The 22,657-nt window shown below is 43.6% G+C and overlaps 1 protein-coding gene across 3 annotated transcripts in view; it reads right to left on the bottom strand.

The window, feature by feature from the left end:
* RALGAPA2 (Ral GTPase activating protein catalytic subunit alpha 2) overlaps positions 1–22,657 on the bottom strand; it is a 324,975-nt gene that overhangs the window by 266,330 nt on the left and 35,988 nt on the right. For all 3 annotated transcript variants that reach the window (XM_069768931.1, XM_069768929.1, XM_069768930.1), the window contains exons 2-5: positions 12,534–12,644; positions 10,102–10,151; positions 6,767–6,824; positions 2,300–2,343 (exon numbers count right to left, since the gene is read on the bottom strand). In XM_069768931.1, the coding sequence (XP_069625032.1) occupies positions 2,300–2,343; positions 6,767–6,824; positions 10,102–10,151; positions 12,534–12,644 (263 nt within the window). The remainder of the gene's footprint in view (positions 1–2,299; positions 2,344–6,766; positions 6,825–10,101; positions 10,152–12,533; positions 12,645–22,657) is intronic.

The following is a 22,657-nucleotide window of genomic DNA, read 5'->3' as shown; positions in this document are numbered from 1 at the left end:
GTAACAGGAGAAATTAGACCACAAAAGTTGTTGTGCGATTTTTCCTGAATACGTCGATACCCCATATGTGAGGGTAAACCACTGTTTGGGCGCACCGCAAAGCTTGGAAGTGAAGGAGCGCCGTTTTACTTTTTCAATGTTGAATTGGCTGGAATTGAGATCGGACGCCATGTCGCGTTTGGAGAGCCCCTGATGTGCCTAAACAGTAGAAATCCCCCACAAGTGACCCCATTTTGGAAACTAGACCCCCCATGGAACTTATCTAGATGTGTGGTGAGAACCTTGAATGCCCAAGTGCTTCACAGAAGTTTATAATGCAGAGCCGTGAAAATAAAAAAAAAAAATTTTTCCACAAAAAAGATTTTTTAGCCCCCAAGTTTTTATTTTCACAAGGGTAACAAGAGAAATTGGACTGCAATAGTTGTTGTCCAATTTGTCCTGAGTATGCTGGTACCCCATATGTGGGGGTAAACTACTGTTTGGGCGCACGGCAGAGCTCGGAAGGAAGGAGCGCCGTTTTGGAATGCAGACTTTGATAGAATGATCTGCGGGTATTATGTTGCGTTTGCAGAGCCCCTGATGTACCTAACCAGTAGAAACCCTCCACAAGTGACCCCATTTTGGAAACTAGACCCCCCAAGGAACTTATCTAGATGTGTGGTGAGAACTTTGAATGCCCAAGTGCTTCACAGAAGTTTAGAATGCAGAGTCGTGAAAATAAAAAATATTTTTTTTTTCACAAAAAAGATTTTGTAGCCCCCAAGTTTTTGTTTTCACAAGGGTAACAAGAGAAATTGGACCCCAGAAGTTGTTGTCCAATTTATCCCGAGTACGCTGATGCCCCATATGTGGGGGTAACCCACTGTTTGGGCGCACGGCAGAGCTCAGAAGGGAGGGAGCACCATTTGACTTTTTGAGCGCAAAATTGGCTGTCGTGTTTGGAGACCCCCTGATGTACCTAAACAGTGGAAACCCCCCAATTCTAGCTCCAACCCTAACCCCAACACACCCCTAACCCTAATCCCAACCTGATCCATAATCCTAATCACTAACCCTAACCATAATCACAACCCTTACCCCAAAACAACCCTAATGTCAACCCTAACCATAACCCTAATCAAAACCCTAAATCCAACACACCCCTAATCCTAATCTCAACCCTAACCTCAAACCTAACCCTAATCCCAATACACCCCTAATCACAACCCTAACCTTAACCCTAATCCCAAGCGTAACCCTAATGCCAACCCTAACCCTAATACCAACCCTAATCCAAACCCTAACCCTAATCCCAGCTCTAACCCTAACTTTAGCCCCAACCCTAGCCCTAACTTTAGCCCCAACCCTAACCCTAGCCCTAAGGCTACTTTCACACTAGCGTCGTTTGGCATTCCGTCGCAATCCGTCGTTTTGGACAAGAAACGGATCCTGCAAATGTGCCCGCAGGATGCGTTTTTTGCCCATAGACTTGTATTGCCGACGGATCGTGACGGATGGCCACACGTCGCGTCCGTCGTGCACTGGATCACTTGTGTTTTGGCGGAGCGTCGGCACAAAAAAACGTTCAATGAAACGTTTTTTTGTACGTCGCATCCGCCATTTCTGACCGCGCATGCGTGGCCGTAACTCCGCCCCCTCCTCCCCAGGACATAGATTGGGCAGCGGATGCGTTGAAAAACTACAGCTGCTGCCCATGTTGTGCACAATTTTCACAACATGCGTCGGTATGTCGGGCCGACGCATTGCGACGGCCCCGTACCGACGTAAGTGTGAAAGAAGCCTAACCCTAAGTTTAGCCCCAACCCTAACCCTAAATTTAGCCCCAACCCTAACCCTAAATTTAGCCCCAACCCTAGCCCTAACCCTACCCCTAACCCTAACCCTACCCCTACCCCTACCCGAATCATGTTCTCTGGGGTCTCGGCTACCCTCGGCAGCCGAGACCCCGGAGAAAATCGGCCTCTGGGGGGCGCTATGGACTTTTTCCACAGCGCCGTTCGGCGCTGTGGTTTAAGTACCCTTAGCGGCCGCCGTTAAAAGGCGTATCGGCGGTCGCTAAGGGGTTAAACAGGAGAAAACCGGAGATTTTCCAGTCTGTTATTGTATGCAGTATTGTAAGTATTCTATGCAGAAAGTTCTGCGCCATTTCTGCATCAAGGCAGTAAAAACAATGTGTAAAAAAAATGTGCGGTTTTTTTTACATCACGGTAAGCACGTGAGCATTGACCCCTAGGGAAGTATTATTATTATTATTATTATTACTACTATTATTATTCACAACATTCTGGAGAGCACTCACCTTTACAGAGTTTCCAGTGTGTAAAAGTTTCTTTAAAACTGAACCTATAAAGACAAAGAAAATGTTCACAACCCAAAATACAAAACAATATCTGATGTACATATATAATAAACGTGGAAAGACTGCTATACCAATGAAAATTGACGTCCTAAGGGAACACGAGAGGGTGGATCGGGAAAACAAACGGGGATTTCAGAATCCTAAAGTCATGAAATATTTATTCACTAAAACATGGTGACAAGAACTAAAGGTTTTGTCCTGGAATGATAATGAAAGAACGCACAAAGGAAGGAAGAAACTTTCAGTAAGTCAGCACTGATGTTGGTGTCTTCCCATTTCCCTGACCTTCCATTTCCAGCCATTCTTTCCACAGATGCACGCTCAGCAAAAGTAGAGGACACCGAGATGTAGCCGCCGTGCTGATCGTTATTTCTATCCAACTTGCAACAGAGTTTATTACATTAATGATCTACCAAAAGGCAGATCACATAACTTATAGGGGTTGTTATCACCGATCACATAGGACTGGGGATAGCGTGAGGACCCCCAACGATCCAGAGAATGGGGCTCAGTAAGGGGTCACAGAGTTTTTGCAGCTTTTTTTCTGCAACCAAAACTTATTCTTAGAAAGTAAAAATGCTGCATATGAAAAAGGCAAATAGCTGTATGTTTGCTGTCTTTATCTTTAAGATTACATATGCAATTTATCTACAGTAATAAACTTTGTTTTATTCACCAAAACCGCAGCAAAAAATGCTGCAAAAATGAAGCACGGATGTTAAGTTGCCTTTTTGCACTTTGTATTGGTGGAAAAATGCTAATAAGAATGGACATGCTGCAGATTTTCCATAAAGGTTGCCGTTCTCAATTTCAGTAAAAAAAAAAAGCTGAGTGCATGAGATTTCTGAGATATTTGAGGGTAGTGGAAAATGCATCTTCTTTTCTGCAGAAACAAAATGCTGCTAAAAGCTCCACATGTGAACATAGCCCTATAGGAACCGGAACAGAGCAGAGGTTGAGTACTTGGACCTGTGCTCCATTCATTCTGTATAGGATTACCAGAGATTGTCAAGTCCAGACAAAAATAAAACTTTTTGGTATCAACTCCACTCGTCATGTTTGGAGTGAGAAGGAGGGAACAACCGCAAGAACACCGTCCCAACCGTGTGACATGGTGGGGGAAACATCATACTTTGGGAGTGCTATTCTGCAAAGGGGACAGGACGACTTCACCGTATATATATATATATATATATATATATATATATATATATATATATATATATATATATATATATATACACTATTATGTATGCTGTTAATCTGTATGTAAAGCGCTCTGGAATATGTTGGATATATATATATAGATAGATAGATAGATACAAACAGGCAAAGGAAGGCAGCACTCCAAATGTCATAAAGTGAAAAGTAGTGAGGTTTATTCAGCCCACATCCTCATGCAGCGACGTTTCGGCTCACACTGAAGGGCTTGAAAAAGGCTCAGTGTGAGCCGAAACGTCGCTGCATGAGGATGTGGGCTGAATAAACCTCACTACTTTTCACTTTATGACATTTGGAGTGCTGCCTTCCTTTGCCTGTTTGTATACATTTGGGGATAGTGGACCACTTGACCCAGGAGGCCGGGCACCCACCGGTGAGAATTGTGCTGTTCCATTTTTGTCCTTAGATAGATAGATAGATTATATATATATATATAAGAGAGAGATATCTCTCTCTCTCTCTATCAATATATATATATATATATATATATATATATATATATATATATCTCAATATATATATATATATATATCTATATCTATATCTATATATATATATATATACACACACACACACACAGACAATCAGTCATCTTTAACTTTAGGCCTTTTAGAGATCATTTCATCTTCAACCATCTTAACTGTTCAAAATAACAGTAATTTTGACCAGGGGTGCCCAAACTTTTACATGCCACTGTAGTGGAGCTGCACATGCTTGACCTCAGCTCCATTCAGCTTTGCAAGAATTCACTCTCAGAATCAGTGTGGACCCATTGATCACACTGCCAACTATCAGCAAGTTCTCCCTTACACTATCAATAGACTGGGTCAGGACTGAGAACTACATACAGTTAGGTCCATATATATTTGGACTGAGACAACATTTTTCTAATTTTGGTTATAGACATTACCACAATGAATTTTAAACAAAACAATTCAGATGCAGTTGAAGTTCAGACTTTTCAGCTTTCATTTGAGGGTATCCACATTAAAATTGGATGAAGGGTTTAGGGGTTTCAGCTCCTGTAACATGTGCCACCCTGTTTTTAAAGGGACCAGAAGTAATTGGACAATTGACTCCAAGGCTATTTCATGGACAGGTGTGGGCAATCCCTTCGCTATGTTATTCTCAATTAAGCAGATAAAAGGCCTGGAGTTAATTTGAGGTGTGGTGCTTGCATTGTCCCCTCTTTACACCACCAGGGAAGTTTTAATTAGTAGGAAATGTGATTTTAGGATGTCTAACCCTTGGGTGTGTTTTATAATAAGGAGCGTCTTCTACTCCAAAAAACAGGGGATCTCTCTATATATCCCATATTTTTCTGATTTCAAATATTTTTCATGTAAACATTATATTACATTTTTCTAGTTTTTTTTTTTTTTTTTTTTTTGTTTTTTTTAGATATTATGACAACGTGGAGGAAGTTAACTCGTTAGTTTGGCGTCTTCTGGGCTAGAAATAACAAAATGAATAGAGATAACATACAAATGATAAAGTAAAAACAAAATGTTTTCAATTTATTCAGTATCAGCGCCACTTTCAGAAATCATTTCACTTAAATGCCTTGGCTGCTATCAATCTAGTTATTAATGGTTGTCTAAGAAATGTTCTGCTATGCTGAAGGTGCTTCCGCAAATCATCAAAATCTGCTGCTGGCAGCTGTCTTTGCAATTGCTGACTAATGATGTCCTAGATGTGCTCGATGGGTGACAAGTCTGATGATGCTGCAGGCCATAGGCCATGCTGGCTGCTCGCAGTAGCACAAGAAACACGTGGCCTGGTGTTGTCGAGTTGAAAAACGGCTCCAGGGACAGTCCACAGAAATTGCCATACCCCTGGTTCCACGACTGATCCATTATCCGCTGCAAATGTAATTAGACATCACATAGCAAGGCTAAGGCATCAAACAACGGCTACACACACCATCAGAAGGCATTTTCCCGGCATTGGGCTGCAAGCCAGAAAGGACATCATATCACTGCTCTCAAAAGCTACCATTGGTGTGGGCAAAAAGCCAATGAATGCTGGAATGGCGGTCTATCCTCTTCAGCGAGAAATCCAGCTTTTGTCTTGTAAGCCAAGTTAGCTGGAGATTGGTCTGGAGAAGACATGAGCAATGATATGAATAGGCCGTCACGGGGGAATGTGAAAGTGTCTTAGGAGACTTTTTAAAATGACAAAGCCAGGCATTTTGTTAATTATTAAAAATAAACAATTAACTATTTTTAAAAGCACTTTTAATTTGCAGCAGTTCTTCCACACCACTGCCTAAAACTTCTGCATAGTACTAGATTATATATCTATCTACACATACACAGACTTATTTTTTTATGATATGGTCTGTGAGTTACAAAGGCAAGTCTACGAGTTAATCTCCTCCAATTTGTCACAATGTATTAAAAGCAAAAAAGTGCAATTGTTTTGCAAAAAAAAAAAAATTTCTAGCTATGGCAAATCTTTAAGATAGGTCATTAATATCTGATCAGTGGGGATCGACACCAAGCACCCCCACCAATTAGCTGCTTCCAGTACCAGCGGCGGCCAGATGTGCCCAGCTCTGGAGCGGTGTGAGCTGCATAGCAGCCACTGGTGGGTACTGCCCTATTCGAATCAATACGGGGCATTGTGCAGTACCCGGCTGCGGCCTATCTGCAGATCTCCAGAACTGAGCACACCTGGCTGTACAGACACTGGGAACAGGTGATCGGCGGTGGGGCACCGATAACATATTGATGACCTACTTTAAGCAGGGCTGTGGAGTCGGAGTCATGGAAATTGAGGAGTCTGAGTCGGAGGTTTGGCTTACCGACTCCACAGCCCTGATTTTAAGGATATAAAAGTCCTGAACAATCCCTTTAATATAATTAATGTGTGCATCCATGAAAGCCCTCCTCTGGCGTTTTCACAGATGACGAACTGTCCCGATTTAAGATCATGGAGGCAAAATGATCCTTATGGCAGCATAAATTGTTTAATCAGCGAAAAATGTGTTTCCATGATGAAAGAATGAAATATTTTGCTGAACTGAAATGGGTATTTTATTCAGAATATAACGATGAACATTTTATAAACTATTTTATATCCAACTAAAATCATTTTAGAAATTACAGTGGAAATAATTCAGTATTTAAAAAAAAAAAAAAAAAAAGCATACAAAATTATGATCATCGTCAACATGATTCTTACCTATGCTATGGTACTGCCAGCGATAGAAAATCCTTTCAGGTAGTAGTTGTAAAATTTTCTAATAAAAAGAATAGCAACGAAACACAATTAAAATGAGATATAGGAAAATATATATATATATATATATACTTAGGTGTGAAAATAAGGTAACCTCCACAAATCAAACGTAAAATGCAATATATAAAATAAAATGAAGATATAATGAAGAAACTGCACACAGGCAGCCATGATGTAATCTATCAAAACAAGATACAGTACGCCCCATATTACTCTTTGCCAAACTCTCTACACTTTGGCTGCAGACGTCACAGCCTGCATACCCCAGGTGACCGCTGCAGCTAAAGACTGGCGGCAGCAGTCTTGTGCCATTTACTGCTGAGGCTAGTGATTTGCTGCAGCGTTCCTTAGGACTGTACATAAGTCGAGGCGTCTACCCAGGAGAAATAGAAGTGAAGGGAGAAGTGTTGGGAACGAGATGCTAGAGCGCAGTGATAGATTAGATGCTTTGCTGCCTATGTACAGCTTTTCTTGAACAGCCCCTTTAATATTCGCTGAGAGCTGCAGAGCAGCCCCACTATACTGAGGCTCATACTGGAGGGGAAGCAGGACATCGCTCGGTTTCACATTATTTTAGGAAAATGCAGGTTACACAGGGCGAGCTCTCTTCTGGGTTGGCAGAATTTAATCAGTACTATGACAATTACACGGCTCAGCCCTTCAGGGACGCAGAGGCCTCAGACGAGGGACTCGAATTACCAGGTAATTAACCCAATTCTCTAGATTTCTAATCCTGTTTGTAACCATGAAAGCTCCAGGTCATCATTACTTATAACTGATAATCAATGCTGATTTACTAGAACGTTGTCTTCTTAATTAACAGGCTACTTTGCACCTTTAACCCCCTTAATGACCAGGCGAGAATGATTTATTGACTGGCCAGTTTTATTTATTTATTTTGGGGGGGTGGGGGGGGTTGTCACATTTCAGCAGATTTTTCACGGACATGGCTGTATAAGGCTTTATCCTAGACAGGAGAAAGTTATTTTATATTTAAGCACTACTTGGAGAATACATATGAATTTTTGAGCAATCTATAATTATAGCATTAGTTTTTTTTTTTCTTAGGCACATATAGCGTAAAAGGTGATTTTGGGGAGGGGATTTATGATTTTTTTTAAATTATTAAAATGTTTAGTTACAACTCAAACAAAAAAAGTCATCATTTGTTCCTTTTGACCTATGGGCATGTGGAGCTTTGTTATTATTTTTCACTGTAACTTGGGCGTCCACAGCAGCCCTATTTACAGGGACGTTCATTCTACTGATATGACTTTACCCACTGGCATAACTGATGCGGGTTTGTCAGGATGGTGGGAAGACACACTGTCATCCTCTGGTGGACTTCACTGCATGGTATCCATCAGAGGCCTCAGCGTAACGCGCGTCCTGGCTTATAGGTTTAATGAATGGCTAAGCGGGATGTGAACATAGCCCAACGTGGAGCGAGTGCATCACTCCTGTGATCGGACAGCAGGTACGGAGATAGAACTACACACAGGTAGTACAATCACCGAGGTACTGTGCCCAGCAGACATTGTGCTCAATCAAATGGATCAATCAAACCTGTCATCTAGATGTGCAACAGTCCTAAAAAGGATTTTCCGGGACTATTTTGCTTCTATTGGCCTAAGATCTAACAGACAGGTAGTTGCTTATCACCTGCCTGTCACACCCGGCGCTCGCTCAGACCACTTTTACCGGCGACTCTGCTGCTCCCCGTCAGAGAAACGCTTACACACCCGGTCTGCTCTGTTGACAGTGCATGAAAGCGGCGTCATGCTGCAGTTAGGGGAGAAGGCTGTCAATCAGCAGGACATCGACAGCCACGCTCCTTCAACCTAGCAGAGCGTAAGAGAACCAGCTGCTCTGTCAGTGTGATGTCAGTGGAAGCCGCAGAATCGCCGGAAGGATTGGTCTGTTACCGCTCTTGGCCGGCGCATCATAGAACAGGAAGGTAGTTGGCAATTACCGTACATGCCTGAAGGTTCTTAGGTCCATAGTAAAAAAAAATAAAGTAGTCCTGGATACGCACTTTAAAGCATTATTCTTAAGTTCTTTAGTGGGTGAAATTGCAAAGAGCTTGTAAAAACTCAAGAGCAGAGGGATTTTTTATTTCTTTTGCGCACCGCTCACAGCCTACAAGACCAACCACCACTGCAGCAGCTACAAGCTCTTTCCAAGAGAACTTGTAAGCACTACTGTAATGCTCACCAAATCACTGGATCCGGCCGGCTCTAGTGACCTGCAAGGCTCTGATGCTGCATAGGCAAAGTTGTCTCAGATGGAAACATTGGAAAATACAGCGTCAGACCTGCGGAACAACAATCGGTCAAAAGCACACCGCCGCCACCTGGCACACAGGAAGCCAGGAGGCAGGGGAGCAGTGTGCTCCTGAAGATAAATGTAAGGATAGCTTGAAGGCGACCTATTATGTCAAAAAACGTTATTGACCTGTAGTGTTTATCTGAAGGGTAATAGTGTTCTGAGACCGCTGGACTGAAAGGCCGACTACACAGAAGAAATTAAGTCCCTTCCTCCCAGCAGTCAGCACAGGGATTGCATGTACCGAGCAGTGACTGAAGTCGAGCCGGCCACAACTGTGTGACTGAAAGCTGGAGGCTGACGGGAGGGATAACGTTACTGTCCTGATGGCCAGGCTCTCTGTGTGGCATGGCTTTAGAACATTATTAAAATGCAGATAAGCTCCATATCTCCGGGTCGAGAGGGTTTGGGGTTTTTTGTTTTTTTTACATGACCCTTCCAGATGTCCTTCAAATCCAATTTAGACAATGAATGAAGGGTGAGAAACGCCAGCTCAAAACACACATACAAAAGAACAGTCGATCTGGTGTGCTGGATGTCCTTGCTGGGTCCTTTAGTTAAACAGTTGTTCATGACAGATGACTGATTTGGGTCCTAATGAAAGCCCAGACTAGGCTACAGATCATAGCCGATACCCGCAGTGAATGACCATCATATAACACGGCATACCCCCTGAAAAATCCAAAGAAGAGCAAATGTGTGGGGAGTAAAAACTACCATTGCGATACCCGTTCAGCCTAACAGGATTTAGAAGCTGGACCCAAATTCATCATCTGATTGTCTAACCATCTATCACAGGGATGGTCAAGAAAAGGAAGAACTCCTCTGAGGAAATAACGAATGATTAATCTAATTAGTTTGCATTACAACATCACGCGATATAAAAATATTGGCCAATAACGCTTACGGCACCAACTAAAGATCGTGCATATCATCGAAAGAAAAATACTTACTTCAAAAAGAAATAGGATGGAGTCCAGCTCCTCCCTTTGAGATTTATTCCCTGGAAGAAAAAAAATTCTTATATTTCACAAAACATATGGACGTTTCTACACAACACATATTTATAATGAAAAGATAAGGGACAGATGATAGACACATGGGCAGGAGTCGCTGATTGTTACTGGTGATGGGGGTACTTATTCCTTCTTTGTACAGATCATAGAAGTAAAAACACAAACTAGTTTAGTATAGAGTTTACCACAGGAGTGCAGTATCAGAGTACAATGCCACAAGAGCCAATGTGCATTTCCATTAATACTTTTACATTTTAAATAATTGAAAGATGTGAAAAAAACATAAAATACAGTGGTGAAGAGCAAGAAGAATGCCAGCTGTAAAAGGATGCACAAAGGATAAGAAGCGCAAGTTAAGAATTACTTAAAGGCAACTCGTTTTATTCTCCAAAACCTCCACCATACTGTTATACTGGATGGTAGTAACCTTATTGTAGGACTTGCCCAATCTTCAAAATGTAAAGAACTTACAACATTGTGAGTCCTGCACCTCATCTGGAAGGTGCCGCTATCCTGAGGAGTAATGCAGCCTGGTCCTTAGGGACACTCTACAGGCTTCATTAACTTTCCACAAGAGGCAGCTTGTAATGACATCACATTGATCAGGCCAGGCATGACTTGTTTAGGGAACAGACTCGTCAGGCTACGGCCGCCTCCCATAAGACTCTTCAGGCTACGGCCGCCTCCCATAAGACTCGTCAGGCTACAGCCGCCTCCCATAAGACTCGTCAGGCTACGGCCGCCTCCCATAAGACTCTTCAGGCTATGGCCGCCTCCCATAACACTCATCAAGCTATGGCCGCCTCCCATAAGACTCTTCAGGCTATGGCCGCCTCCCATAAGACTCTTCAGGCTATGGCCGCCTCCCATAAGACTCTTCAGGCTATGGCCACCTCCCATAAGACTATTCAGGCTATGGCCGCCTCCCATAAGCCTCTTCAGGCTATGGCCATCTCCCATAAGACTCTTCAGGCCATCGCCACCTCCCATATGACTCTTCAATACTAATTCGCATGCTGTGCAGCATTATACAGAGGAATGCATGTACTACTATTCCCATCAAGGATTAAAACTAGTGCAGTAATTAATATACTAACTTCATCAAAAGAAGCAGCCTATCACTAACAGGCAGGACTGATTTGTGTAGGACTCTGTGCACATTAGGACATTGCTAATTGTGCTAGCTTCACAGACAAGAAAACAGAAATTCAGGCCTTTTGGTCATTACAGAAAACTTAATTTACTTAAACTCTGCAGCGCCTGGTAGAATATCTAGCTAGAAGAATTAGTGAAGAAAAAAAAAGTCCATGCACACAGAGAACAGTCTGCCGGGTGGCATCCGCGTGCTATTTCCCACCCAACTAGGCTTGATTGACAGGTCGATCCCTATAATGTAAATATTGAGAGACTTGTTAACAAAACCAATGCGGAAAGGTAAAAGCCTGAAGGAGCCTCAACCCCAGTGCCTGGGTAGTATTCAAGCCATGGTCTTCTCTCAATAATTTCAGTATAAATCTCCATTCAGACATCCCTGCATAGTGTAGGAGTTTTCTGGTTGTTACAGATAGAACATGTACCCATTATCATCTGGAGGACTGTTCTTATATCTGTATTTTTTATTTCACGAAAATAATCACTGTGGCATGTCCGTTTTTGATCAGTCACAGATCAAAATCACCCATGGAAGTTTCAGGACCGTGAAAATCACTGATAGGACACGGATGGCATCAGTGTACAATCTGTGATTAACACTGAACCATTGATCAAACGCCGATCCAGACTAATGGGTCCTGGCAGCATTTAAATAGTTACATAAAGACACAGAATCAAATTCTATATACTATGCAGTGACAGTGGCATGTAATAAGAGCATATAGAGCAAAGAGAGGTAAACTGATTTTTGAGGTTAACTCCAAGCTAGAGGCGGCGCAGTGACGGGATGCGCGGCGCAGTGACGGGATGCGCGGCGCAGTGACGGGATGCGCGGCGCAGTGACGGGATGCGCGGCGCAGTGACGGGATGCGCGGCGCAGTGACGGGATGCGCGGCGCAGTGACGGGATGCGCGGCGCAGTGACGGGATGCGCGGCGCAGTGACGGGATGCGCGGCGCAGTGACGGGATGCGCGGCGCAGTGACGGGATGCGCGGCGCAGTGACGGGATGCGCGGCGCAGTGACGGGATGCGCGGCGCAGTGACGGGATGCGCGGCGCAGTGACGGGATGCGCGGCGCAGTGACGGGATGCGCGGCGCAGTGACGGGATGCGCGGCGCAGTGACGGGATGCGCGGCGCAGTGACGCTTTAGTGATGGGGACAGATAATGTACAGATCGGGCACAACACCTGAGCATACAGGGCAGAACAAGGCATACCTTTTAGCTTTAAGCTACTTTCCAGTGTAATGAAATTTTCATAGAAGATAAAATAAATCTGAGAATAGTGGTCTTCAAAGAATTGCTTCAATTCACTCCTCTCCTGAATATCTGAGGGTGGGAAAAAAAAAAGACTGATTATTGCAAAATCAAAATTTACAGCTGGATTGTATACATTTAACAACCACTAAATCGACCCTTTAAAAAGTACCGTATGTTTCCCAATAGAGGAGAGCCCCTCACTCTTGACCCCTATTAGCCTTGCGGGGGCCACATAAAGCTTTATAATTCCTCTTGTATAGAAGATGATTGTGAGGTTCACAGGTGCGGCCATTTTTAGCCCCCGGGTGCATATAACATTAACAGAGGGCAAAAGGATGCCCCTCGGTGACATATAATGTACACGCGGGGGCTCTTCCTGGCACACACATTATATGTAGGGCACCGATGCCGTTGGAACTAAGTGTTAGCTCGTCTCTAGGGACCCTCTGACATATGGTGTATAGACCCCGCATGGCGTAAGCTCAGCCGAGGACGGTCTCCATGCCATTACAAGGTATCTACATTGGCCCATGAGTCTGATGGACACAAACCAAAGCGGTAACACAGTTTCCCAGGCCACCATGGCGGCCCGAGGTGAATAACGTGCCAACAGAGCGGACATGTGAAAATGGTAAAACTGTGCAACCCACATAGCATGGAAGGAAACAGAAATGTGAAGTAATAGGTTCTCAGCGTGTCCGGAAACAATCTTGGCTGTAGGAGCGGTTTACAAAATACAAGAAAAAGAGGATGAATCACTCCAGGACTTACAATGGACAAGCTGAAGTGGTTACATATAGTACATGTCAGACGACAAAAACAAGAGTCTAATTAATGTGAAGTGCTGCATGGCTATTACTACAGTTATAGGAATTTTAATAGAAAATTATTTCAAAATGCAGTAATACTTTACTAAGAACCCCCTCCCCCTACTGCCAACATGGCCGGCGACCGGCTCTAACAGGCACAGGATAGGACTACTCAGGTATCCCTATGTTAGACAATTCATGGAGCCTGGCGATGTCCACACTGGTCTTGATGAGGGTGTCAGGCGCCCACCTCTTAATGAATCAAGCATATCTTAACAGTGGTGGTCCTACTCCAGTCTGGGACCACAGTAAGATCCTGACATAAGTCACACCACAGATTGTCATGAAACTACATCACGTCCCCGTCCTTCCTCCACTCTGCCTATTCTGGCGGCATCAAAACTGCAAAAGTAGCAAACATTTTACAACTTCAGAGCCTTGAGTAATATCCAAAAGGGCCAGAACGTACCAAGAAGACAGAATCCGGACCCACATTTGCTGATTTTTTTTCCTACAGCATTCTGGAACTTTAACAAAGGGGTAGCCAAAAATTTGTGAATGGTGTTAGCAGATTAGACGCAGGACCCTCGGCTACATGGCATTTATGTCATACCTGTGGGTATGCCAATAATGGTAATGATACTCATAGGTAGCTATCCTAAAAATATAGCTTCACAATCAAAAAGTAACCACAAGCTCCCATACCTCAAGATAAAGTCTCCTCTGAGCACCATTAGTAGAAAATTACTTAAGGACAACCTGTCATCTATAGAAAAGGTAAACCACAGACACAGGGTCAAGCTGCAAGTAAATATCGTTTAAATCCTGTTTATATCCAGATTACTGGAGCAGCAGCTGCAGAGAGAAAATCAAGGCATATTCTCTCTGCACCTACTCACTTCCAGCGGTGCAGGGAGCTGTTCCAGTTATCAGTCTCACTACACGCTAAGGGCCGCTGTGATCTCCCCCTCGTGCTCTGCAGAGTGTGTGCAGTGTGCAGTGTGCGTGTGTGTAGTGTGAGTGTGTGTGCAGAGCAGGCTATCAATGTGCTGGGGGAGTAATCACAGCCCTCACCCCAATACTAAAAAGTGACTAGCTGTCCCCTGCACCACACAGATGACTGGAAGCAATTTTTAACACTATTTATCTGTATATTAACCCTACATCTGCAAGTAAAAAGGTTTTCTGGACGTGATAGGTTAATTTTAAAAAGAATGGATAAGCTTTTATTATCATCCTATCTTTAGAGTATCTTGGGGCATCCCCTCTCTTCTTTTCCCTGTTACTGCTCTCGGCACATTCACCTCCTCCCTCCATGATCCATAGCCATCTTAAAGGGAACCTGTCACCCTGAAAATCGCGGGTGAGGTAAGCCCACCGGTATCAGGGGCTTATCTACAGCATTCTGTAATGCTGTAGATAAGCCCCCGATGTTACCTGAAAGAGGAGAAAAAGACGTTAGATTATACTCACCCAGGGGCGGTCCTGCTGCTGGTCCGGTCGGATGGGCGTCTCTGGTCAGCTGCGGCGCCTCCCATCTTCATTACAAGACGTCCTCTTCTGATCTTCAGCCACGGCTCCGGCGCAGGCGTACTTTATCTGCCCTGTTGAGGGCAGAACAAAGTACTGCAGTGCGCAGGCGCCGGAAAGGTCAGAGAGGCCCGGCGGCAGTCAGTAGTCAAAGGTGGAAAAGGGCGAACCCGGGATACAGAGAGTGTGGGGGGAGCCCCACGCGTATCGCTGCTAGACGCAGCTTCAGGGGACTACTGACTGCCGACGACCCATGCCACATACTGGATGACCTACTCTGGGTATTTACCTTTAACCCCTGTATCTTTTTACATCATTGTGCCACATACTTCCATTTTTATGGACGCCTTCTCTATACCTGAGTGGGTTTATTTCCCCACCTGGATGCTTTGCTTGTCGCATCTCTTTACTTAGCTAATATCTCATAAAAAAAAAAAAAAAAAAATATATATATATATATATATATATATATATATATATATATATATATATATATATATAATTTTTTTTTGATATATATATTATTCTCTTATGCGCTTATTGGGGCCCCATTGATGGTATTAGTCTCTTTCTCTATATTAGGGCACTTTATTTATTGCAAGGTTGTCTGGGGACGCCCAGACTCTTTATGCTCATATATGTTTATATTTGTATAGATATTGTTATATTGTGGCCATTTGAAATATTGAGTCATATTTTACCTATATAAGCATCAGGCGGTTCTTATTTTTCCATATTATAGGCCTTTCCCATATATTGTTTTGGGAAAGGTATGTATATATATTCATGCATATTCTTCTATGGTATAACAATCCAATTGTGGCATGTCTTTATTGCTGTCGTTTAATATCATTTATATTTGGGCTGTTTATATATGAATATCTTGGGACCAGTAGTGTGGTTGTTGTATTTTATATGTTTTTATTTTTGTGCATTTGTTTCTTTCTTTAATAAATTATTTTTGTATTTTTTGCTATTCAGTTTGTATTTTTTTGGGCGTGCGCCCTATTTGCATAGCTTTCTTTCTCTTGTTGTTTTTCCATGATGTTTTTGCTATGCATTGAGCTGCACCCCTTTATATGTTCATCATAATTATGGTAGTCGCCCAGTTGTGGTGCTCCCTAACTCTCTAAATATTCCCTAGTGACAGAAGAGCTCAGCAGCAGTGGAAGCTCAGACCTTACTGGGGTGTCTCATGGCTACTACTGCTCTGCTGATAGACATTACTAGCAGAACTGGTCTATGTGCTACTTCAAAGTGGGGGATGGCTAAGAGGGCATATGGATAGGGGTTGCCATCATGAAACAACCCCTTTAAAAATTAGCAGATCCTTCTATTAACCATTGGCCTTACATAAACCTTAAGAATTAATATGTAGCAGCGATGTAAAGTGGAACAGTTAAAGGGTATCTAGCTTTAAAAAAAAACAACAAACAAAACAGGAAGATATACTAATCCGGAATACAACTGTTTATAAGAAAAGATGCCCTGGTCCCCATATATCAGCATTGATGCCGCAATTTCCGCTTACAACTTGTCACTTAATGTTATGTGTTAAGGGGGCTGGCTGACTGGCTCATTTCAATAGCAGAGCCTACTCTGTCATGGCCAATGCATAAGTAGAGAGAGGCTGGCTACTGAAACAGTCAGTAAGCCCCCGGGTCTCATATTGATTCATGAAGCTGTATCCAGTGTCAAAATAGGCAGAAGTTGAGTTGCCGGGACAAACAATGATAACTAGAGATTGAAGCACCTTTATCAATTGAATTGCACTTTTAAGTGACATATCTTTTTATTTTAAAACACACCTTTACACATATCGCATATCCACAGGTTAGATCAGTGTTCTCCATACTAATCATGTGTGGACAGGTGAGAGAACCTGTGACAATATCTGATGCCTTGATATTCCATCACCTGTGCCATACTAAGGAAATCCTGAAAACACGATCCATTGTGTGCCGTGAGGACTGGAGATAGAGAACACTGGGATAGATGATCACAGGACTCTCACTACTAAGACCTCCAATCATACCAAGAGCAGGGGTCCCCAAGTCCCGTGTGATTGCAGTGGTAGTGATCATGTGCATGTCTATAGGAGTTGTGGTCACACATGATCACTTCCGCTCTAGTCACAAAGAGGCTCTGGAATCCCGTTCTCCGGATTAGTGGAGGTCTCAGTAGCCAGACCCCAGCAATCATACATTTTTCTTCTATCATATGCATATGTGATAAATCAATCCCTTAAAGTTTGAGATAGTTGAAAATAATTGTCAAATTCCAGGAGTGAACCCCTAGTGCGGCTGATGCCTACCCTAGAGGGTTGTTTTCTGCTCTGCATGCACGGTGATATTGCCGGGCCACTAACACAGCACTGCTTTGGCCACCATATGAAAATGGGGACTAGAATCCCATAAGCCTGGGAGCCTTGTGGACCCTCCGGACGGCTGCTGTGAGGACCTGGGACGTCGGGAGCTGTAGTGGCCTGGACGGGCGGAGGACTCCACGTGCAGCGGCAGCCATTTTCTGTGGGCACGCTCCGACGAGACAGGACGCGGCGCCGGCTTCTATTGGTGCAAAGCTTCCTCCTTCTTGGAATCGGCCCTCTCTGAACCTTAGCGGTGAGCGCTGTGGGACACCGGCGTGCAGGAGTCGGGAAACCTGAAGTGAATGGAGGTGCCTGCGGGGGCAGCGGCCATTACTACAGCACGCGCCCTAACAGTAAGGGAAGCGGCGCTCCTTGCCATATTTGCGGTGCTGCTCAGGAGGTGAGCAGATAACCTGAGATAATAAGGGGGTGGTGCAGTGTGTGCTCTGGAAGATTGGGCCCTGCGCCCCCCTATCAGATAGACATTTCTTCTGCCAGCGCCATAACTTTAGAGGGATTAACCCCCTCCCTGCTGTTCCCCCCTGTGGAGACTGGAGACCTGCTCTGATATATAGAGCCCAGGTGAACATTAAAGCTGCTGCCTTTATAACTCTCAATATCTCAGCTGCCCGTCTAGTGGTCTCTTTGGGATATAATCCTGTATCTAACTCTGCAGTGCCCGAGATTGGGGAGCGGATTATATACAAATATAACTGCAATCACTTTGTGAAGTCCCTTTTGCTGTCTGCCATGCATCATCCCAAGGGAGCAGGGGCTGCTGACAAACTAAGGAAGTATGCCAGGGATGATCCCCCTGACAATATACGCACTCAGAAATAACCCTGCACAGGCCCAGCGCAAAAATCGTCTTTCTGATGGTAATGAGGAGGGAGAACAAGACGAACTGACTCTTAAACAGGCATCCGGGCAATTAATGCAGGCTATAAGGGGTGATCTTATGTTAATGTATAAATATATGAGGGGACAGCACAAAGACCTTTCTGATGATCTTTTTAATCATAGACCTGAACCCGGGACAAGGGGGCATCGTCTGCGTTTGGAGGAAAAAAAGGTTTAACCCCTTAGTGACAGAGCCAAATTTTTGAAATCTGACCAGTGTCACTTTATGTGGTAATAACTCTGCAACGCTTCAACAAATCCCAGTGATTTTGAGATTGTTTTTTCGTGACACATTATACTTTATGATAATGGTAAATTTTGTTCAACATTTTTTGTGTTTATTTATAAAAAAATATCAAAAATTTGAGAAAAATGTTAAAAAATTAGCAATTTTCTAAATTTGAATGATTATCCCTTTTAATCCAGATGGTCATACCACAGCAAACCATTAATAAATAACATTTCCCACATGTCTGCTTTACATCAGCACCATTTGTAAAATATTATTTTATTTTGTTAGCAGTTTAGGAGGTTTAAAAATGTAGCAGCAATTTTTCATTTTTTCAAAGAAATTTACAAAATTTATTTTTTTAGGGACTTATCCATGTTTGAAGTGACTTTAGGGGTCCCATACATTGGGAAACCCACAAACGTGATACCATTTTAAAAACAGCACCCCCTGACATATCAAAAACTGCGGTCAGGTAGTTTATTAACCCTTCAGGTGCTTTACAGGAATTAATGCAAAGTGGTATGACAGAAATGAAAATGTGTATTTTTACCACCTAAATGCCTCTAACTTCTGAACAGGTTACAACAGCCGTCAGACTCTAAGGCCGCTATTTGGCCATGAATTGCCATGGCAAACATCAGGACAACAAAATCATGATAGATATGAGGGCACCAATTGGGACAAAGAAGAAGCCCCCACGCTCTGTTAACCATTTATAATGATGTAGTCACTATTGACAGCAGCATCTAAGGGGTTAAATAGATTTAGATGGTGCAAACACTGATTGTGGCTGGTACAGCAAGTTGTCAGCTATAGTGTACAACTGACAGATGCTGGATTGTCACCTGTATGGGGAGGCTATTCTCTTATATCTCAGGTCAGTTAAAAGACGTATTGGCGGTCATTAAGGGGTTAAGCATAATAACAGACGTGGATTCTTTACTGTAAGAGCAGTGAGACTATGGAACTCGCTGCCGTATGATGCTGTAATGAGTGATTCATTACTTACAGGGTATATATACTAGATTCCTTGATAGGGCGTTGATCCAGGGAACTAGTCTGATTGCCGTATGTGGAGTCGGGAAGGAATTTTTTTCCCCAATGTGGAGCTTACTCTTTGCCACATGGGGTTTTTTGCCTTCCTCTGGATCAACACATTAGGGCATGTCAGGTTAGGCTATGGGTTGAACTAGATGGACTTAGGCCATGTTCACACTTTGCGGTGTGCTCTGCAGGTTTATCCAGCAGCGGAATTGATAAATCTGCAGGGCAAAACCGCTGCGGTTATCCCTGCAGATTTATCGCGGTTTGTTCCGCGGTTTCTGCTGCGGGATTACTCCTGTACTATTGATGCTGCATATGCAGCAATATGCAGCATCAATAGTAATGATAAAAATAATAAAAATAATGATATACTCACCCCCTCTGATGTCCGGATCTCCTGGGCGCTGCACCCGGCGGTCCGGTTCCAAAGATGCTGTGCCGAGAAGGACCTTCGTGACGTCACGGTCATGTGACCGCGGCGTCATCAAGTCACGGTCATGTGACCGCGACGTCACCACAGGTCCTGCTCGCACAGCAAACCGAAGACCGGATGGCCGCGGGCAGCGCTGAGAGGTGAGTATAACATCATTTTTTATTTTAATTCTTTTTTTTTTTACACTATTTATGCTTCCCAGGGCCTGGAGGAGAGTCTCCTCTCTTCCACCCCGGGTACCACCCGCACATTATCCGCTTACTTCCCGCAACGTGGGCACAGCCCCATGCGGGAAGTAAGCGATTCAATGCATTTCTATGGGTGCAGAATCGCTGCGATTCTGCACAAAGAAGTGACATGCTGCGGTTTTAAACCGCTGCGTTTCTGCACGGTTTTTCCCGCAGCATGTGCACAGCGGTTTGCGGTTTCCATAGGGTTTACATGTTAATGTAAACGCTAAGGAAACTGCTGCGGACCCGCAGCGTCAAAATCGCCGCGGATCCGCGGTAAAAACCGCAAAGTGTGAACATGGCCTTATAGTCTTCCTTCAACCTTAATAACTATGTAACTATATATCCCGTGAACTAGATCATCTCTTACGGAAAAAATAGAGGATGTGCATACTGAAATGGGTTGTCTGCGGCATGATATGCAAGCTATGAGAGGGCTTATTTCGGAGGTTGAAACAAGAGTGTCTCATATAGAGGATACCATTACCCCTATGGAGGCTAAACTGACAAAAGCCGCTGGCTCTGTAAGTAAACGCCTGGAAATAAAAAGGCAGGCAATTTGGAGAACAGACTACGCCGCAATAATATTCGAATTATCGGTCTGCCGGAGCGCTCCGAGGGCCAGCAACCCGAACAATTTCTGGAAGACTGGCTTAAGTCATCTCTGGGGGATGGATTCTCCTCAACATTCGCGGTGGAGAGAGCCCAAAGGGTCCCAACGAGACCTCTTCCCCCTGGAACTTCGCCTCGACCTTTCCTAGCACGTCTCCTCAATTGTAGGGACAGAGATGCTATTCTTCGTCTGGCGCGGCAGAAGGGCCCTATTAAATTCAACAATGCTACCATATCGATCTTCTCGGATTTCTCCATGGAGCTCCAGCAACAGTGGGCGCGGTTCATGGACATCAAGAAACAACTTAGTGATAAGAATATTATCTATTCCATGCTCTATCCAGTTCGACTCTGTATTGTCCATGATGGTTCCTCTTTATTCTTTACAGACCCGGCGGAGGTAGCCAAATGGGTGCGGTCTCACAGGGTGTCTACTGTGAAAGACTCCTAATCTGTGTTCTTTGTCAAATGGCAATATAAACGGAGAACTCTATGTGGGTGCTGAGGTTATCAACAATACCGGAAGCTGAATTCAGTGAGGGTATCCCCTTTTCTATCTGACTGCAGGAGTATAGGATCATACTCCTCCATTTTTCGAGTTTTGTTTGGTTTGGTTTTTTATACCAGTTTTGAATGTTTGATGTGTACGGCCGCCAATACTATCTTTATGCTCTGTGTGATGTCTCTGAACCTTGCCCGAATAATAATGCACATTATTCTTTCACGTGTAAACATGGGGTCTGAGATTATATGCATGACCTGGAATATACAGGGCATTAAGACTCCCCAGAAGATGATCAAGGTATTTTCGCAGATTAAACGTTACCACCCTCATGTTGTAGCACTAGTGGAGACACATTGACTAGAGATGCGGTTCGATGTCTACAAAAGCCGTGGGTACAGTGGTCTCTTCATGCATTTCATACCAGCTACTCAAGAGGGGTCTCTCTGTTAATACACAGGGACGTTAGATGGGAGGCCAGGAAGGCACGGCGAGATCCTGAGGGTCGCTTTGTTTTTGTGCATGCATTTATTAATTCGCGTGAATATGTGATATTATGTTTCTATAACACTCCCCTTGCTAACACATCGGTTCTTCGTATACCAATGGGTTTCTCCTTAAACTATCCTGATGCTAATGTTATCTGTATGGGTGATTTTAATTTAGTCATGGATAATTCCCTGGATAGATTACGACTGGACGACACAATATCTGGGGAGCCTATGCCTCAGCCCCCTTCCCAATTGGCGCTGTTTATGGGTGGTAACGGATGGCTGGACCTATGGAGAATGAGTCACCCTGTGGCTAGGGGGTATACTTGCCACTCATCTACTAAGCGATCTTTATCTCATATAGACTATATATTTGGATCTAGTGGACTGGCATTGTGGGTGGATGGCATTGAACATGGCAATAGGGGGATTTCGGATCACAGTCCGGTTATTCTTAAACTTAAATATGGTCAATCTACTAATAATAATATATCCTGGAAATTGAATCCCTTCTGGTTGAAATTAATAGATTCTAGTGATAGGACGGTAGATCAGTTAAACAGTTTCATTTCAACCCATCCGGAACCCCAAAATCTTGGTCTATTTTGGGATATGCTTAAGGCATACTTAAGGGGGTGTTTGTCCTCTACAATTTCCTATATTAAAAGGATAACGGCGATGGAGGATGATGAGATAGAGCAGCGAGGGCTGCATATATAGCTAATCAAACTAGCGGTAACAGGGTTGAATGGCTTACTTCCCAGAGGTTGTATGCTCAGCATGCAGACGTTAAGTCGAAACACAAATTATTTTTCACCCGTCAATCCTACTTTGAACTGGGGAATCAGGCCAGCACACTCCTGGTTTTCTTAGTGCGCCAACATAATACTGCAGATTCGTACACTTGATGGCTCATTAGCATATTTTACTG

The sequence above is a fragment of the Ranitomeya imitator genome, chromosome 5 (genome assembly GCF_032444005.1).
Source record: "Ranitomeya imitator isolate aRanImi1 chromosome 5, aRanImi1.pri, whole genome shotgun sequence".
NCBI lineage: Eukaryota > Metazoa > Chordata > Amphibia > Anura > Dendrobatidae > Ranitomeya > Ranitomeya imitator.
This window is presented reverse-complemented; position numbering and strand designations above follow the sequence as displayed.